General features: G+C 39.0%; 1 protein-coding gene across 1 annotated transcript in view; it reads right to left on the bottom strand.

The window, feature by feature from the left end:
* Positions 1-1,059: 1,059 nt before the first annotated feature.
* LOC118480176 (plasma membrane ATPase 2-like) overlaps positions 1,060-21,085 on the bottom strand; it is a 33,320-nt gene continuing 13,294 nt past the window's right edge. The window contains exons 2-3 of the mRNA XM_035974889.1: positions 1,280-1,356; positions 1,060-1,194 (exon numbers count right to left, since the gene is read on the bottom strand). Of these exons, the coding sequence (XP_035830782.1) occupies positions 1,060-1,194; positions 1,280-1,356 (212 nt within the window). The remainder of the gene's footprint in view (positions 1,195-1,279; positions 1,357-21,085) is intronic.

Here is a 21,085-nt window from a genome sequence, read left to right as displayed (position 1 = left end):
TGGTTTGAAAAAATTTTCATGCATTTAAGGTTATTTTACCATATTAGTTGTAATTATGAGATTCATTGTTTCTATATATATATATATATATACATATTAGGGTGGGCGGTATGATGTGCGGGGAGTCATTCGGTGAGTGGGTGTCACCGATCTGTGACCACACCATCATGATTGAGTTAGGGTGTTTGAGTAGGAGAGAGGGAGAGAAATTGGTGAATAGTCATCGAAGGTGGAGAAGAGTGATGGAGGAGAGAGAGAGGAGAGAGCAGAGAAGAACCAATCAAAAAAATATATAACTCAAACACCCTAGAGTGATTAACCATACCTAGTGATTGAGTGCAAAATGGGGAGTGGAATGGGGAGTTGACATGACATAATATTATTGGGTAGAGAATCACTCAAACACCCTAGAGTGATTAACCATACCCCCCACCCTTAGGTTATCACTCGAACTGCTTTCCGGGCTCGAGAAATTTATTTATGTTAATTATTGAAGGCCGGATCCAAAATAACTAAAAGTCAAAGCAAAAAAGAATTGTATATTGATTTTATAAAGATACAAATCAAAATAACGAAGCTAGGCTATGTATACATATTTACACTAACAACAATGTATTTAATTACAAACTTGATGAACTATGACAACTTGACAACGGTTTCACCGGTTTGATGATAACTCTCGAGCCGGTTGCATCGGTTTAATGATAACTGTCGAGCCAGTTCCTTGCCATATATACATAACGGCATTTATTCATTCAAAATCTTATTTCTTTTTTCAAATATACTAGTGTCAGAGCACCATTCCTCATACAATCAATGGAGTAAACGCCAGACACGATAAACATCAAGAACACATATAAAAAATAACATGGAGATGAGTACCAATATTCCAACACATTTACCGAAACAAACGGGCCAAAAACTACGATCAATGGCACATACAAATGAAAGTCTTGTTTGAATCACAAGATTTGCAAGAACTAAGGATCAAGTATTATCGAGGATGGATACCAAGAACCATTGGAGGCCACAACGTCCACATATATCAATGTAAGATCTTTAAAGTAAGATATAAAGCTCTGCTCGTCTGTTGATCGTTTCAGAACTATCATGTTGTGTAGGGTTGAATAAAGGAAGAAGGTCGACGAACTCCCACAGTTCACCTATGCTCTCTTTCTTTCCAGCCAGCACTTCCTGAAACAAAAAAAAATGACTAAACTTTTTTTTAACAAAACTTAGGATGTTAACCATCGAGCTTGTGTTGAAACATCTGAATCACCTGGAAAGTAACTCCAAGAGAACGAAGCCCACACTCTGAAAAGTTGTCGATTATCCAATGCACCTTGTTCGCGATATCTGATTTTATGTTCAAGATTAGCACTACAATGTTATCAGAATGATTGAGCGATATGAAACTGTTTTATTTGGACGACTAGATCACCCGGTTAGGCATTTGGCCTTTGAACAGGTGGCATACTATTGCGAGTTTGAACCGGTGCCACAGTTCGCCTACCGCATGATTTGACTCTGAGATCTCCCGGGCAGGAACCCCACCCATAAGTGGGTAAACCTTCCCACCTTCCCCAAACCATTTGGTCTGCGGATCAATGGCAATATGAAAGTGTTTTGTTTTTCTATTTTTCATTCGGTCATATTCCAATGCACCGTAGCTTCATGCCACTAACGATATGAAATTGTAAAGTTTCGCATTTAGATTTTAAATAGTTTTAGATCAATATTAATACCTGCTCCGGTGCGCCTTTGCTAACTCTATGGATTTTACTAGTTTTATCTGTGTACCTAAGCACGGTCCTTTTGTCCGTTGGATTAAACCGTAGGAAATGGGCATCTCAAATACAAGTTGGAGCCTAAATATATCAAAAATAAAGATATAATATCCAAACTATATACATTTCTTGTTTATAGTAGAATTGGAAAATGGGGTCAGTATAAACTTAAAAACATAATAAAGTATTATACCTGGTTAGCAAATCCCCAACGCAAAACTGAAGCCATCACACTTGGTCAAGATACACACACCATGGGCTGATGGGCCTTGGGCCGGATGGCGACAACGTAGCGGATATGCTCCTTGTCTCACTGGTGTCGACCGTTAGTGGCTTCTAGAAGTTTCCCGGTGCTGGCGCACCGTGATTGGAGCCACGCGTCACTGTTGTCGGCCTCATTGTCCCTCTGACATCAGCAGGTTAGTGGAGATCGTGGGGCAGGTGTCTCTGCCCTATGATTGGTGCCACGTAGGGGTCCTTTCGTACTTTTTGCCTCCTCCACGTCAGCCTAGTCTATGGCTCGGAGGCAGTTATCCCAGCTGAAGTTGGACTCCTATCACCACGCTTGACAGGAGTCAACACGGTTGATAACGAAGCAGAGCGCCGTCCTGACTTGGACCTTCTGGAAGAAAGGCGCGAGATTACGCGAATTAAAGAAGCCAAGTACAAGACACAGCTGGAAAGGTACTATAATGCGAGGGTGCGCATTTGTACTTTCACTCCCGGAGAATATTGTTGGTGCATCCGTCTGTCGTCTATGTCTTGTATCGAGTCTTGTAAAGAATAGGTTAGAACAGGGCACTTGAATCGAGAATATGTGAATTAGTGCTGATTCCGCTCCAAATGACACGATGTCATTTCAAGCGAAATATCAATATGATCCGATTTCGCTCGTAGTTGTTATTTACTGATTTCACTCCAAATGGTATGAAGTGATATCGCTCGAGTGTGTTCAAGCGAAATCAGCAACCCTATATATAGGGTAGTCCCGAGCGGAATCAGCATCTCATTCTTCCAGTTTGCAATGAAGTGCTGCCGAAGTGTTGTCAGCGCTGTAAACGTCTTTCAATTAATAGAAACAACATTTTATAGTGATATTCTAGCTGAATTGACCTCGATTTCTTAGTTTCCGCCTCTGAAACTGAGTTTAACTCTTCTGACCGACTCGTTTGGGTCACAAAACGATCCTACAAGTGGTATCAGAGCTCAGGAGGAAGAGTTCATACCAATTCGGCTGCGATTTCTGTTTTCTACACCTTCTTTTTCGAATAGAACATCATTTCACGGTCAAATTTGGCTCAATTTCACACAGTGCATTCGGAATTGTGAATTAACAAACCCTTAGAAGTTTCAGGTCTAAATTCAAACTAAAACTGCATAACTTTGAGGTTCCGCTTGAAAACACTCGCAAAATGATGACATCATCAGTGATTTCGCTTGAGATTGAGTTTTGATTTCGCTCCAAAACATTATTCCGCTTGGAAATGTTAGTTGATTTCGCTCGAACTGATATTCCGCTCCAAAGATTTGATTTGATTCCGCTCCAGATTACTTTCTGATTTCGCTTGAACAGAATTCTTAATTCCCCTAGAACAAGGTTTCGCTTGAACAAGAACTAACTGACTGATTCCGCTTGAATCAGTGCTTCTAGTTATTTTGTTGATTTCGCTCGAAAGGACTGTTGTAAGAAATTTTTAAAATTCGAATCATGGACGAAGAATTCTACAACGCTTTCGCTACTCCGGTTACCCCGATCTGTCTTGCACAGAACACTATGTTAGAAAACTAAATGGGGACGATGCAAAAGCCTCCCAAATTAATGAATATCGAAGAGTATAAGGGTTGGGAAAGTCGTTTCGAGAACTGGGTACAAGCAAACTATCTAGATGCTTGGGAATGTGTGGAAACTAAGTATGTGAGACCGACAAATGATGATGAGGAGATTATTCCTTTTAAAGATCTGAGTGCTGAAAACAGAAAGAAATACAAAGATGAGAAGATGATGCTAAATCTGCTACAACAAGCTGTAAAGGAAGACATCATGATCTTGTTGCAACACACAAAGATGAGAAGATGATGCTAAATCTGCTACAACAAGCTGTAAAGGAAGACATCATGATCTTGTTGCAACACAATGGAAGTTCTTATTCAATTTGGAAAGCGTTGCGATCAAAGTTTGTTGGTAGTCAGGAAATGATCAAGAACAAGAAATTGCTCTTGAAGAAAGAATTTGATTTGTTTCGTGGGCTGAAAAATGAAAGCACAAAGCAAATTATTGAAAGATATTGCAATCTTTTAGCCAACATGAGAAGATTAAGCATTGGAAAAGATAATGAAGAGTTGATTGAAAAACTTGCAGATGCGTTGCCACACGAGACTTGGGGAACATATCTCATGATGCTAAGAAACAAGAAAGGGTTCAACAATCCGACGCTTAGCAAATTTATTGAAAAGATTGAAGCTCAAGATATGGAACAATGAAGGATTATTCGAATGAAATATTTCGATGGTGAACAGGATATCGGGCTTTACTACAAAGCAGGGGTGAATGAGAAAACTGCAAATTTATCTCCAAAAGTGGAAACTGCTTACAACGCAAGAATTCAACCGGAAGTTCATTAAAAGGATCAAGCAGCAATACAAGTTTCTCATCATTTTCATCATTTGATCCGCATATCTCAGCAACAAAGAATGGGAGAAAACTTCAGTGTAACATTGTGCTAAATCTTGAGAATAATCAAGTTTACTTTGAGGAAGTTGCTAAAAATCACATGTCTTTGTTGGGAATGGTTTTAGAATTATACAGTAGTTTTGTGGCCGGAAAGATCGGAAATCCAATGCTTACTAAAGAGGATTACGATCAAATCGATGCTGAGGAGATGGAGCTTAAGGATATTAAGTGGTGTTTGGCCAGTGTTCTAAGGAGAGCTGAGAAATTTAAACAGATCACAGGAAGAAATGACTTACGTGAGGCTAACATTTCTACTTTAGGTTTTGATAAATCTAAAGTCACTTGTTTTCGTTGCAGGAAAAAAGGACACTTCAAGAGGGAGTGCACCAATCGCCAAGCAATGGAGCTCAGAATCCTTTCAACAACAACAATGATTACTATCGAAAGGCCATCTACCACCAAGTTGCTCAACAATCACCTCAACAACAACAACATCAGGCACAAATTGCACATGGCAGAAATGTGATTGAAGATCCGTCAAAGAGAGCTTGTATGGTGAATCAAGATGAGAAGAATCCATCATCAGGTTTTAACTGGGATAAGTATATTCCATCTGATGCTAAAGCATGTGTGATTGATCAAGATGATGAGAAATTACCTGAAGGTTTTAGCTGGGAGAATTTCACTTGGGATGATTATATTCCTGATCAAGCCACAGCCCATACAGCTCACACAGCTTTTGTTGCAAGAATTGAAGAAGATAGTGATGATGATGGAACTAAGTATTATGCAAAAAGAATGGCAGAACATCTGAAGATGCTGACTGAGAGTGATAGTGAAGATGAGAAAGCGAAAAAGAAAAAGAAAAAGGTAAGGACACCGATGAGCAGTGATGATGAAGCTCCGGTGGTCCGACAAAAGGTGAAAGAAGTTCCAAAGTTCAAGATTGATGAAGAAGCTGTTGCGAAAAAGTGTCCAGTGATGTGTGAAAATTGTGAAGAAAGAAGAAACAAAACAGTTCATTAATTCACAATATGAATAGATTGAAGGAATCTTATGATGTGCTGAACAAAGCGATGAATATGTACAATGACACAAGTGAAGAACAGGCATCTGCTATGAAAACTCTTCAAGGAGCATTCATGACAAAGCAGAAAGTTGTGAATAACTATAATGAATAGTGTGCTGTTCTTGAACAGAAACTGGAGTTGCAAAGAATTGTGACTGAGAGAGTAAATCGTTTGTTGAAAAGTTACTCATATACTTCTTATGTCATTGACAGGATCTATCCTACTGTTGAAGGTATGAAGGCATTTGAAGATGATGAAGTAACTAAAGAAAGAATTAATGGAAAAGCTTCTGAAGGAAAGACTCCAGAGAAAAAGACTGAGAAGAAGAAAGACACTAAGAGAAAGGCTGACAAGAAAAATTCTGGTAAGAAACAAGGTGTCAGTTACAACAAGTGTCCACCCCCGCTGGATAATGGATATTTGCCTAGAAATCCAAATGATGAAACAGTCAAAAAGGCTACAAACTTACAATGGGAGTCGGAGTCCTCAGTCAATTTGCTAGAAAACATAGATGTCACGTCTACATCGTCTGACACTGATCAACAATCTCAATTGATGAAGATAGTGGTGGATCATGTGTTAGATAACGATGAAACTGAGGAGTCAAAGTCGGAGTCTTGTTCAGAGTCAAAGTCTAAGTCCAGCACTCCGGGTCAACATGAAAATCAGAGCAAAAGAGTTTATAGTAATGAATTCCTGTTATCAAAATCTAATTTGAGTGATGAATCGTTTAAAGTTGCTTATACTTTGAATGATTCAGACAAATTATATTCTAATAAGGAATTTCCAATAAGAGGTGTCAAAACTGAATTGATTAAAAAGGTTTTCAAACTAACAGAAATTAATATTTCTGAAATAAAAGATTTACATCTTATTGAAAAACCTAAAAAATACACCTCAAGAGTTCAACAAAGATTTAACAAGATAAAAGGTTACAGTTCTGGTTCTGGTTTTCACAAGAAACCAAACCCTAACCGTAATTTCAAAAAGAAAGGTCTTGGTTTTACTCCAACAGAAAAATAGAAAAATGAAAAATATGTTCATGATTTTAAAGCAAAAATGACATTTGTTTCAGGTACATTTTCTGAAGAAGAGAAAGAAAGATTGTTCAGAAAACAATCAAACAAAGAATTCCTTGCAAAGAAGCATGAAGAGATGAAGGTTGCTGGTCAGAAGAAAGATACGAGAACCTGTTTCCAATGCAATTCAGTTGGACATATTCCCAGAGAGTGTTCTAAGGCAATAGCACCAAAACAGGGAGTTTCTCGTAAACTGAAGAACAAAGTTGTTGAATTTGAACCACCAATTGACAGAACAAAACTATTCAAAAATTCTACATTTGAAATTGGTGAATGTTCAAACAGGTTTTACAAGAAGAAAGCTAAATCTGACAACCAGAAATGGGTTGTTAAGAAGTCTGGGAATAACTCTAGCGATGATTCTGATAGGTCAAAATCAGAGGAGCTATCTTCTGGCGATGAATCTGATTCCACAAAGTCAGATGAGCCACAGGTTGTTTCAGAATGTGAAAAATCAGTAACTCAGATGGATGATGAAAATTTTCCACCATTGAGTGTTGAAAATTTTAAAAAGAAAATTGGTAAAGTTGAAATATCAAACCAATTTTATGATGATAAAAAGGTGTTTGATGTCGAAAAGGCCTTTAACCCCGAAGTTAAACATATCTTTGGAAAGATGATTGATCGAAAAGTCAAAGGGGTTAAAGAGTTCTATGAGAAGAATATGGGAGGTAAGAAACCGAGTGTTGATGACTTGGTGACACCCAAGGTGTCACACCCTGGCTTTGCGGAAGCGTGGGTTTATTTGGTGTGACTTCTTAATACCATAGCAACAATCATAACAATGCTATATGATAAAAACATGAGATATTCATCCATTAATAAAATTTAGAAAAATCCCATTTTCAACAATCACAAAATAAGTTACAAACCTTGACTTGATTTAAGTGAGTTCATAAAGACTTAGCAAAAGACTTTCAAACAATACTAGGTTTAGGGATATGTGACCCGTCCAGGAAGAGGTTACACCTTCTAAACCCTGGATGACTTCTTTATTCAAACGCAGCTTGAAAATACGTGCATACCATGCCAGATCCGTTAGTTTCCTGAAATACATGTAGTTTGAAAAGTCAACATAAAGTTGAGCGAGTTCATGTGTATGTGAGTTTGTATAAATCGTTAGAACGTGTCTGTATAATGTATGTTTTTGGTATGTAGCAATAAGGAAAAAGAGATCAATTAATGTGTAGCTAATACATTAATGAGTGATATGGTCTAGGAAGCACTCAAACCTGTAACGCGTATTTCATACCGGTCCTTCCGGCGGAACGACATAGTCACCACATGCAGCCACACGCTGGCCCATGTGTGGGGCTCGCAATACCCGATAGATCTATCACTCATGCCTCTCGGTCCTTATACAAGGATTAATGGTCTTACGATAATAGCCTATCCATTCACGTGATCTAGCAGTAGATTCCTTAGCTAATCATACCATGTATAAAAGCATTTGTAAACAGTATGTAACATGTATTTCACCCCCGAAGTTGTAAAACTGAAAACAGTTAAAAGAAAAGGGGGACATGAACTCACAGTATTCCGTCTTCTTACTCGTAACCCAAATCTCCGCGGCAAACACGGCTACCTACAATGGTCTAATGCCTATTAGATGAACGGGTAGTGCCTTGTCTTAGTATGTATGATTTTGAGTTACAATTCTGATATTATTCCAAGTTATAACAATTGTATTTAGTTCTGGAATAACAGTTAGACAACTATTTTATAGTTATACTTCTCAAGTATTGTATATGCGTATTTCCTTCCCAAGGATGGGGGTTTTTATACTTGTATATTCGTATTCTTAAAATACTATACGTACCTGTATATCCTGCCAGGTAATGGCGTCGTATTTCGATGTGTTGTTCCAAATAAAAATATGTTAATATATCCCTAAGAGTAAATCTCTTATTAACCACTTTAAACATGAACAAGGAAGTGTTTAGAAGCACTTACAACTAGCTCGAGGCTAGGGAAGAAACAAGACGTAAAGGAGGTGGATAAAAGAAATCTAGAGAGGTTCTTGAACTTTCGAGAGCACCGGGCTTCGTTGTAAGATCCCTTGCACCTTTGAGTATATGAGAAATAGTTGTATGGTGGTTGGATGATGGTGGTTGTATGGTTGAAGGTGGCGGCCGAACACACACAAGAGAAGGAAGAGAAGTGAATGTTTGATGTTGGTGAAAATGAGTTTGAAGGTTATCTAGTGGTCCATTTATAAAGAACTTCCCAAAGCTATTACCTTTAGTCATCATGCTCCTTTATCCAACTACAAGACCAAATAAAATAATAAAGAAAATCATGGGGGTGTCCCCACCTCCCATAACCGGTTTGGAGGGCGGGGGGGGGGGGGGGGGGGGGTGGTTCTAGTTTGGTTTCAAATATTTGTTAAGTAATTTGGTTGGAAAGTAATGGTATTAGTTAGAGATTTATGTGTATTGTTATTTATATAGTGTGTTAGGGTGTTCGGGGACCCTAACTAGCTCAGAAAAATATAAACAATATCTTTGACAATATTTTTATGTTCCCGGTAAAGTCCGGTTGTTCGGTTGGATATTGATCTGTTAAAGTGCTAAATAAGCATTTAAAGTGCTTTAATATTATTTTTAGTGACAAAATGAATTCCCGACACTTTGGAAAGTGTCTAGTATTACTTTCCCATGTTTTTGCACTTCACTAGTCAGATTAAATGCTGAATCTTGTAATAAAGTGCAGAACTTTGTATTTAAAGCATGTTTTAGGCACATCCGGTCACTATAAATATTACCTAGTGACGCAGTTCTACAATCCTCACCTCCCTACACTCCCTACCAGTGTAGTAAACTATTCCCGGCTCATACTGGCCTTAGAGACAGTGTCTGTCTGGTGCTGGCTATGTCAGCACGTTTACTGGGTTATCCGTTCATTGTGCTACTGTGCTATTGTACATCAAGTTTGTCACTATAGTTCTGTGTAAATAATAGAGTGATGGCAATTAAGTGTGATGCATGTATATGTATGTATCAGAAATCAAGTAGCAGTTTAATCACAATTGTAAGCAAGCACAGTAATTAAGCATTAATTAAGTATTAATTAATTCGTACGGATACCTGATTTGGTGAGGGTTGTCACATTCTCCCCCCATTAGAAAAATTTCGTCCTCGAAATTTGTACTACCTTAACCCCTTTATGGTTTCGTCACACGTGTATGTATATGAATAGTATCAAGGTAGATAATCTTCAATCCGAATCAAACCTTACTCACATTTGGTGAGTCCAAGAATATATATCAACCCGAATCCCAGGGTTAAAAGGTGTGTGCTCATAGCAGTTGATGTCATGGGTACAAGACGTACCTGACGTATAGCCTAGTTTAACTCAGCTAGTAGGGGGTTCCACTAAAGAGGAGCCTTGACTAATAAGACTCTCAAACGATCGATCGCAATATGCAAGCGAGTTTTCACGAAACATAGCATCCGCTATATGAATCCAAAATCAACAACTCAATGAAATAGTAAAATGATCTGTCAACTCCGAGTAGACGAATGGTAAGATTCAATGTGTTGGACATTTTGAATTTCGAGAATACGCCGACTGAGCACAAGCGAATCTGGTGTATCCTTGCTTGATTTGTAGTTGCATCAGAAATGTTTAAATGACCAGTCAACAATAGTTTATGTAGTTTTGTGTGAAACGGTTGACCATGATTAGCACAGGCTACAAGTTTGTAATGACACCACAAGGTGTCGCAATGACATAATTCCATAATAGCGGTGACTGAACAAGTTCACCGTGTTTGAGACCAGATGAAGGTGTACCGAAACAAACCGGAAGATTTGATTTACACAATGTCATACAGTTTTTGGTTGAATACGGAATCATCAAAGAGTCGTCGTTTATATTTGAAGGTGAGAAAGCACCAAGTGCCGCAAGGCATTCGATTGATTACAAAAGAATCGTTAGGAGGTACACTGTGATATGAATTGAATCTTTGTACCTGTGACTCAACACGCAAGTGTGTCGAGTGAATTTCATTGTGATAAACAAAACGGATTTAGGGCGAGTTGTCAAATAATTAATTAAATCCTTGTAGGAAGTGAGTAATCAAATAAGCGCAAGCTTCTACTTTGTGAAAGTATCCCATAAGGTATCGAAAGCAATCAAACGATTTAGTGGAGTCATAGACCAAAAAAGTCTACTACGACTCGAAACAAAAGAATCTGTGCCAAAGTATTAGAATAATGATGCTCTCAATACATCATATGGCGTCTCAAATCAAATATGTGAACTGGATAAGTTCAAGCAATCAAACTTAGTTTCAGCGTAACCCGACAATAAACGTACATATCAACAAGGGAATCTTGGCATAATAGCAAACATGTAACTTGAAAGAAAGCGGTTTCAAGAACGTGTGTTGACTTGATAACAAAAGAGTCAACAATGACAATACGTAGGTCATTCGAAACACAATCCAGTAATTAGATTTAGCCACGTAACATTTGAACTTTAATGAAGTGTTTATTCGAAATGAAACCGCATGCGTAGCAAAAGGTGCATGGGTTATGTATAAGTTTTCAAGTGATGAAGCGATGTGTTTCCACCAAAAGGGAGAAGTGACCGAGTATACGAAGCAAACGTGTGTTCGCTCTCAGCGAATGAAATCAGCGTGATGCCACTACTTTGAGGGGAGTAGAGATGCAAATATCTACTCGTTAGAAGTAAAAGTGAAGACTTCCACGGAAGCAAATTTAAGTACTTTCGGTTTTGTTAACTGAAGTGACAAGTTTGTCAAGTTGATGACGTTTGATTGAGTTGACAGATATGGTTTCTAAGTAAAACCCTCACGAGTTTGGTCCTGGGTTCCCAAAGGTCCTAGATATAAGTTTTCTAGATTCTCCGGATTTCGTATCCCGTGTAGATCCGGTTTGTACCTTGTGTAGGAAACACCGTTTTGTCTACATCTAAGATCAAGCCATTGTCCCACAATTTCGCCCTGGTATACTTTCTTCCTGGAGTCACAGCTAATCACACTCGATCATCGGTCAGTCATGAAATAGTAGTTGAATCCTCACAGTAAGTTAAATAATTCGTTACTTCTTAGCAAGAGTTATCAACCCCAGTTGGTTAGGTCGTTCGGATCCTGGTAGTTTGATGTCAGTTCAGAAGGTATCGTCCTCCCTATTGACGAGTAGAATTAGGATTACCCAAAAGGGAATCTTGGTCTGTTATCTTCCTTCTTTAGCAACCACTGAGGTTACACTGGCAATCCTTGCATCTACTAAGGTGTATGTCGCTAAAGTGCATCAACAGCAGACGCTGCGTCTGGAATTAAATCGATGTGAAATTCAACTTGTCGTTGCGGAGATAATTCTGGCTAGTCTTCGAGGAAGACTTCAGGATATTCTCTGATCACGGGGGTATCTTCGAGTTTTGGTTCTTCGGCTCCCTTGTCCCCGACATGAGCCGGAGAACAACACATCCTTCCCACAACAACTTTCGTGCCTTCAAACAATTCGTGATCTGTGGAGGTGTATCCTGCTTCGTGAGTCCCGATCGTTTCTTCGTTCGTCATTTGGATGCGAACATCAATCTTTGTTCGATCGCTTGGCAACTAACCCATCCCAGTTACCACGTTGCAGCTTCCCAACTCAACTTGCAATAGATCTAGCGTAAACCTACGCTCTCCAAGTTCTATCTTGCCAATTCCACCTACTTCGTTGGCTTCCACTAGCTTCCCGTTAGCTAGTACTATCGTGTGCGGGTTATCTAACTTGCTTGCTACTAAACCAAGTATACTCTTACTCTAGAGATATGAAGCTAAAATTTACAGCAGTATTAAGTAGCACAAATGCATAGCATTGAGTAATATGGGACGTACTGATATCCATGCTTGGATTCCTAGCGTGCTTCCCTACCTCCGGTGTTAGACATCTTTTCCATGATTTTGTTTAATCTCCCTTGGGCAATCTTTCCAATAGTGCCTCATATCCCCGCAGTTATAACATCCCTTATCTTTCCCTTTTCTTTTCTTTCCACGCTTCGTCTCACGCCAACACGTTTCCTTGTTGTGTCCCACTTTGCCACAATTGTCACACTTCCCATTTTTACATCGCCCGATATGATGACGTCGGCACCTGTCACATTTAGGTAGTTTACCCATGTACTCTTTTCTCTTTTTGGCCTTGTTGTTGCTACTCGTCTGGGTACCCTGTTTGAAATTTGCTAACTTTCTCTTGTTATCCCCAGATGACTCTACATGAATCTCCTTCTTCTCCTAAGAGGTTGAAAATTTGTTCATCCTGATTGCCTCCTCAGTCAACGCCACACTTAGATTGATGGCCTCAAGGATCGTTGCAGGTTTAGATGTCGTCACCATGCTCAAGATTTGAGGTGCCAATCCCCAAATGAAACGCTCAATCTTCTTAAACTCTGGATCTACCATGTATGGAACAATACGCGACAGAACTTGGAACTTCTCCACGTACTCAGCTATTTTTGGACCTTCCATCTTCAAGTTCCAGAACTCAGTTTCCACCTTCTGGCTCTCTGTTCTTGAAAAGTACTTTTTATGCATTAGCTCTTTCAGTTCGTCCCATGATAAGGCATACGCAGCAGCCTCGCCCGTCGTCTGAACCTGAAGTTTCCACCATGACAGAGCCCCATCTCAGAACAGCCCAGAAATGTACGTGACCTGATCCTCTGGGGCACATTTGCTCGCACGCAAATTAGAATCCGTCTTCTCAACCCAGCGCACGAAGGCTACGGCACCCCAGTGCCGTCGAAATTTAGGGGCTGGCAGCCCAAGAACTGCTTGTAGGTGCAATCTGCGATATAAGCAACATTATTCGCGTAAGGTTTTAGCAAAGCACTCGTGGAAATGTCCAAACGTTTTGTAATGTGTCTTAAAGGACTAAACATTACCGTTGGGTGGTTTATTTCCTGAGGTACCTCCGCTGCGCTTGGAGTGAAGGGCCTCGTACTGTGCGATGAACTGTAAGAGGCGTTCTTGAAATTCCGCCTCTGTCGTCGGCAGAGGGTTGTTGGTATCGGTGTTCCCTCGAGTCGACATCTTCCTGGAAGAAAGTCGGTTAGGTCGGGTCTTAGTAAGGATACGGGCACACAAGTCTCTATTTAACGAACAAGACCTCAGAGGTATATTACATTTACGTAAATACGCAGTTGTTTAACAATTAATCACATATCATCACAGTTATAGCACAACTTGTAAATAGGAACGTAGCAAGTAAACATGTGGCATTATAGTTATAGCACAAATATGTAGATCATCAACGTGCTTAGTGAGAGCATAGCGACGATATTTTCGTCAGTCATTAGTCATAAGTATTGTCGCGTGTTTAAAGATGACCGGGCTTTCATTATCCTCCGGCCACAATCACTGTGCCTTACAAAATGCATCACAACAGAAGGGACACAGGGTCACCCTACCCTTGTCCAACAAGTATATCAGTGCATCACAATTACGTAGTCAGAAGTGGTCCTCAAAAGTCTCCGCAATCCCGGCTTTCATTAGCGTCTTTTCCCAAGCGTAATGCAATTCGCATAATCCAGAAACCAACTATACTGGTGTTGGGATTGAACCCTACCAGAGGAACAGATAATGTAAAGCCAAAACCAGATCACATCAGTGGACTAACAATAAGCAGCAGCCTACACTGTGCTTTCCCCTTGACAGTGGTAATCTAACAGCTGATGGATCTTAAGTACTGCTCACTACAACAACTGATGAACCAAACACTGATGAAACTCTAAACACTGCTGAAGACAAACACTGTTGCTCTACCTACTGTTGTTTCCTAGTACTGCTGAAGACACAAGCACTACCCAATCAAAGACTGATCACCTTTGAAGAAAGCACTGAAGTTCAACATCAGTGCTCAGGCTACAACAGTGGAACGTGAAGCAGTTGTTATCTCTTGTTTTATATTGTACTGATAATCAGATGTTACATATTAGTAGTTTGTTTAGAACAGTGTATATAGGTTGTTAGTTTGTTAGATGTCACTATCATGGTGACGTCAGCTGAGTTGCTTCGGTGGTTTGGTTTGCCTATAAATGAAGCAGTACCCTGTACTGTTACATTTGATTGACTGAGTAGATTCTTCTTCTCCAGTCCAATCCTTTCATCTTGTGCAACCAACCTTGGGGTATCAGGCTGAGGGGGAGCTTAGTATTGTGAGCATGCTTGTAATCATTTGCTTTGTAATTCAATCATTTGACTTAATGTGAAGCAATTGTTTATCATACTATTCTCTTCTTTGGATTGTGTTTACAAAGTTTGTATTCATTTCCGCTGCACTTTTCACTGTTTAATATTCTCTGAATGATCAATTTATATAAACAAACACAATCAAGAGAGCCTCCGATCCTAACAATTGGTATCAGAGCTTGGACAGTCAAATTCGATCTAACAATCAATTTGACATAACAGTTCAGCTCACAATTCATTGATACTAAGGTTGGTCGTATTTTAGTTGAAAAACAGAGTAACGAGAAATCATGTTCAAAGTGATGACTCAAAAGCTCTGTAAAACAACCAAGATGTCATAAGATTCACAAATCTCATACAACTGGTGATGTCATGCACAAATCACTCATAGTTTACAGATCTGGTAACTATGGTATGTTGATCTTCATTCAAAATTGATTTCAACTGTTGTTATGAAATTTGTGATGTTTTCATCATATTTTACACTAAAGTATGCACCTCAGATTAGCTAAACCTATGTTCATATAAACACTAGCGTTTTGCTAACATAGAAAGAGGGAAATAAAAGCTTTAGTGAAAATTTCTTATGTGCTAGAAAGCAGGTTGAGAATCCTCAAAAGGACCAAATCAACTTTGTCAAAACACATTAAGAAAATAAGGTGTCAAAACAGTCCAAATCATACGTAATGTGAGAATTGGTAATAAAACATGTACAAATGTAGCCAGATCTCTCAAAACATTGCTTCAAAATGATTCTGGACTAAACTTCTTCAAAATAACATCTCCCACTGAGTATTTCTGTACTTGTGAATGGGATGGGTAAAAAGGGAAAAAGAAAATGAACAAATCTCAAAGTGTGGTTATCTCAAAACTTTTGAAATCAAAAGAAAGGAGTATAAGCATAAAACACTCTTGAGGTTAAAGTTGGGTAAAACAATGGAATCATGCAATTGTGTGCTTTCATCAAACACAGAAATTGTTCAGGTAACAATGACATCCCCGGTGATTGATCTTAAAAGAAGAATTTACAATCAATTGACAAGAAAATGACCCCAAACAATGGTCAAAATAACTTGAGAATGATATGATCATGAACTTATTTGAAAAGCTGTCAGATCCTTTTGATGATTTTAAAAACTCCTTTAATTTTTTAAGGTGTTTTTCTCTAAATAAAACGAGATATATATTACTTTTTATAAAATATATTTTGTACTTTTACTCATTTTTGTTAGTAAAAGTTCATCTCTGGTCAGGATGCAATTTCCTTTTTTTTTGTGTGAAATTACTATCCTTAAATCTGATCAAAAGGAAATGGCACACATATCAAGGTCATGTTAAGCTCAAGTTTGGTTGTCGCAGATCAAAAATTGATTGCAATTTGACTTTGAACTACTGAGATACTCATGTTCTAGTTCAAGTAATTAGACACAAAATGAGTAGCTTTAGTGGAATTGTCTTCATCATCTGGGATGCTAAACCACTGTCTGGAATAATGGACATTTGGCAAAACCTTGAACAAAAATTTCTGTAGATAACTGCTGGCAATTTAATCTTAATAATATACATCTAAGATGTATTTTGTTAAGAATAGCATTTCTGGTGCTCAATAGATGTCAGATAAGATATTGTGCTTTCACGAGACAAAATCAATTCCTACATCTGAACAAGCAGATGCTAAAATTATTTGTCAAAAGTCAAAACACTGATGCACAAACAATTGTTATACTAATGATCCTCATTATTGTCTTTAACCACTGTTGTTCCTTAAATGCTGTTGTGCCTCAACGTCTGCTCTCTAAAGTCTGCCCACTGCAAATAGTCAACCTCTGTTCTCTCAAAAACACTGATGTTTAAAATCATTGTTTTATCCACTGATACACCCACTGCTTCATTTCGTTACCGTTGTAACTACTGATGATTGATCCATCAGTGGTTGTCAAAACAACTGTCCTCCATTATTTACCATTTCATCAGGGGTTGGCACGTGGTCAACTTTTAGCCGTCAGATCATTATAACCGCCACATCAGCATTCACTTTTTCCCTGAATAAAACCCTGATTAAATCCAAAAAGGGTTTCACTGTCGAATTGAATTCCAAACATTCTCTTCACAAAGCAGTTTCCCTCTCATAACTCCAAAAACTTTCTTCGATCTTCTTCATCAAAAATGACAAAACCAAAATCGAAGTCAAAATCAAAACCATCTTCTTCCTCCACCCCATCAGACGCCACTCAAATGGCCGCTGAAACCACAGAGATTCGCTACAAATCTCCTCACAACTATGTGGGTATACTCACAAAACCCACAACTGATAACACTTTCGACTCCATCATTGACATCTTATCTGCATCAAAGTACAAAACTTTGATAACAGCAGACGCTCCCATTTATCTTCAAACCCAGAGAGAGTTCTGGAAAAATGCTAACCTTGAAAAACAAGGTGACAGCGTCACAGCTATCAACTCCTCGATACAGGGTAAGAAGATTCAAATATCTCCACAATCCATTTCAGAAATCTTTAAACTCGATGATTTGAAAGGTAAAAACTCATTTTCTAGAGACGAGTTGAAAAAAGATTTCATAAACAGGGGCTATGCAGAGCAACCGAAAAGGGATACTTTACAAAAGGGTTATTTTCCTTCTGCACCCAGATTTTTATTTCACACACTGCTAATGTGTGTTTCTAACAAAACAACATCTTTTAATGAAATACCAACAAAAATTCAATGCCTGGGGTATGCAATTTTAAACAATGAAAACTTTAATTACTCCCAGGAAATATTTGATGATTTGGTAAAAAAAACGTTGATAATAAGGCATTTCTACTCTTTCCAAGATTTTTAAGCTACTATTCTGAACAAAAATTTGTAGAGAAAGATGAAGATTTGCCCAAACAAGGTGCCTCTTTTAAAATAAACTGCTTAACACTTGAAACATTCTCTAGAATGTTGGCACTAGTAAAAACAAAAGCAGAGGTGCCTGAGCAGAATTTAGCAGATGAAACTGCTCGTCAGGTATCTGCTGCTGAGCCCACTGCTCCAGGTGATCAAAGCAGCACACCCACTGTTTTGAAACCCACACCTGCCACCACTAAAAAGACAAAAAGGAAAACATCCAGAAAGCCCACCAAATCCAAACCAAAGGCAACTTTGGAAGATGAGATCCCAGAGTCAATGCCAGTGACAGCACAAAAGTCACCAATAACCACTGCTGCTACTTCCTCACAGCAGGTGGAAGAAAGATCTCAACCCTTGCCTCGAACTCCTCCTGCATCTTCACAAAAGGATCAGGTTGTAAACACAGGGACACCACAATATGAAGCTCTGGACCCACTCGGATCCATCTTCCACAGTCCTGATCCCAAGGACATGTCTCTTTCAACTCCTTTACCCTCACCTCACATAATACCACCATCCACTATACCCTTGTTGCATACAGCTGATGTTACTCAGACACAAACTAGTTCCTCTCAAACACCTATTACTGAGAGTATACTTCAACAGGTGACTGGGTCTGATGTTGACACTTCTGTTATCCCAGCAACAAATGAGGAGGTTACACTGCAGGAATTACAAGTAATTCCTGTCAGTAGTTCAAGTGGAGCAGCCACTACAAATGTTGAACCCACTGGTTTACATTTGGACAGTGGTTACATTCATAAGACTCCCTTGAAGGCAATTTCTTCAATAGCACTAGTGAGAACCACCAGTGAGTTTGTTTTAACTACTGGCAACATCACAAAGTTATCAATTGCTGAAGAAAGAAGTCCCCAGTACCAAGAACAAGGGGCATTAATGGCTGATTTTTGGGACTCTGTTCCTAAGTCATTCATTTGTAAAACCACTGCTGGTGGGGATTCAGATGATCATGTTAACTCAGGTGATGATTCAAGATATCAGGAATTGACGGGCAGGGTCGAAAACCTTGAAACCTCAGTTGTTGAAATAAAAGATATGGTACAGCAGCTGTTAAAAGCTCAGAAAGCCCAATCAACTGCTCCTCCTGCTCAAGCATCTGCTCAACAAGCACCTGCTGCAAATGAGTTATGGAACCTATTTCAACCACTGCTAAAAAACAAAAGCAGATGGCAGATCAGCAGCATGCCATACATGTTCAAAAGCTGACTAACATGGTGGAATCAAGATTCAAAGATACTCAGGCAGATATTAAAGCTATCAAAGCTCACATTCAAAGTGCCTCTGGAAAAGTTCCCTCCACTGTTCTCTTCATGAATGAACCCTTCTCAGATAATGCCAATAAGGGGGAGAAGATCAAGTGGAAGAAAAAGGGAATTGATGATGGTATCTATGTTGAGCCAGAAAGTACCCAAACCAAAACTGCAGTATCAACACACACCACATCACCACACACCACCACAACTACTGTTCCACCACCATCTGTGTCTACAGCACAAAAACCACCATCACCATCAAAAACCACCAAACCTTCATCACCCCCTGCCAAAAAGCAGAAGACAACAGATGTTACAACATCTGTTATAATGGCAACAGGGGTTGAAACAGCAGTTGTTTCAACTACTGTTAGTCAGCCACTCATCACCACTCAAACAACTGCCATCATAACCCCTGCTCAAAAGCAGAAGACATCTGCTGATACATCAGTAGTTGTAATGACAACAGCGGTTGAAGCACCAGTTGTTTCAACAGCTGTTAGTCAACCATCCACCACTGCTCTCACCTTTCCTACATCACAACCAAAGCTCTTCAACAGAAAAAGAAAGCCAATCTCTGCCAATGAGGGTATACACGATCCTAATGCTGCACAATATCCACTGGAACTTGAAGCTATCAAAAATGAGATGAGGCAATTCTATACAGAAGAAGATCCTTCAAAAAGAAGATTCTCCTCACTCATAGGCTACATGCCACCAGAGGATATGGATGATTACCTCAAGATCAAGGCAAGGCAAGCTAAACTAAGAGCTAAAGTTGAGAGTGAAAGTGAAGGTCTAAGCGAAGAAGGCATTGCTAAAAGACTGGATTTATTCCTCACTAAAGTAAAGCAGATAGAAGAGTTTGCACAAGAACTGAACAAAGAAAAGGCTGAACAACGAAGAAAGTTAAGAAAACAATACCTAGCCTACATCATGAAAGAAAAATTCTATCATGCTGAAGAAAAACAGTTTGAAGAATGGCCACTAATCGCTCTAAAGCATGAGGCTGATAGGATTGACAGAATCAAGAATGATCCTACAAAGAAGAAGAATGCTCCAAACTGGAGCAAATTCAAAAAGCTCATTGCTGACCTCACTGCTGAGTACAAAAGAAAGAAAAAGGTGCTGGTGGATGCTAAAATGGATACTACTGAAGCCATATCAAAATGGTCAAAACAGCAGACTGATGAAGCCTATGAAAGGCTAAAGAAAAGAAAGATAATTGTTTCAAGTGCTTCAAAGAAACGTGAACAAATGATGAAGCTTGAACAGCAGATTGAAAACCTCAGAACATTGTTCAAATCAGCAGACAAACCTATTTTTGTGTCAAACCAAGAAGAAGGTAAACAGCTGACTGAAGAAGAGGTCAAAGAAAAGGAAGCAGAGTACTTCAAGGACACCATCATGAAAATGGGTCTAAAAGAAGACAGCTCAACAAAGCTTCAAAACCTTGTTAAGAAGGTATTAAACAAACCTGCATCACCAAACACTGCAACAGACATGTCAGAAATTGAAAGGCAAGAGCAAATTGAAAAAGAAACTGCAGAAGACATAGCTGCAGCAAACAAAGTCATTGAAGAAGCCTTCAAAAGAATGTCTGAAAGTCTGCAAGTGTTCACAAGGCCATCATCTCCTAACTCATCAAAGAATAAATCTCTCCCAAGAAACCCATTTGGTTTAAAAATACTAAAGTGGATATCTGATCAAAAGACCCACGTATTGACTCTTGTCAGAACCAATGGTGAAGTGAAGTACATATTAAGGAAAGAAGCACTTGGCCTGAGTGTTGAAGATTTGCAGGATCTCCTTGAACTTACACTGTGTAGGGATGAAGATGATTTAAGTTCCAAGGAATTTGAAGCTGAATTTAAAAGACATGCTAAGGAACTTTTGGTGAGAAATAAAGGTCGTGAATAATGAAGGGTTTTGGCATTATCTGTTCCAGGGGGAGATTGTTGGGATTGAACCCTACCAGAGGAACAGATAATGTAAAGCCAAAACCGGATCACATCAGTGGACTAACAATAAGCAGCAGCCTACACTGTGCTTTCCCGTTGACAGTGGTAATCTAACAGCTGATGGATCTTAAGTAATGCTCACT

The sequence above is a fragment of the Helianthus annuus genome, chromosome 7, assembly GCF_002127325.2.
Source record: "Helianthus annuus cultivar XRQ/B chromosome 7, HanXRQr2.0-SUNRISE, whole genome shotgun sequence".
Classification (NCBI taxonomy): Eukaryota; Viridiplantae; Streptophyta; class Magnoliopsida; order Asterales; family Asteraceae; genus Helianthus; species Helianthus annuus.
The sequence above is the reverse complement of the archived record's forward strand: the minus strand, read 5'-3'. Positions and strand labels throughout refer to the sequence as shown.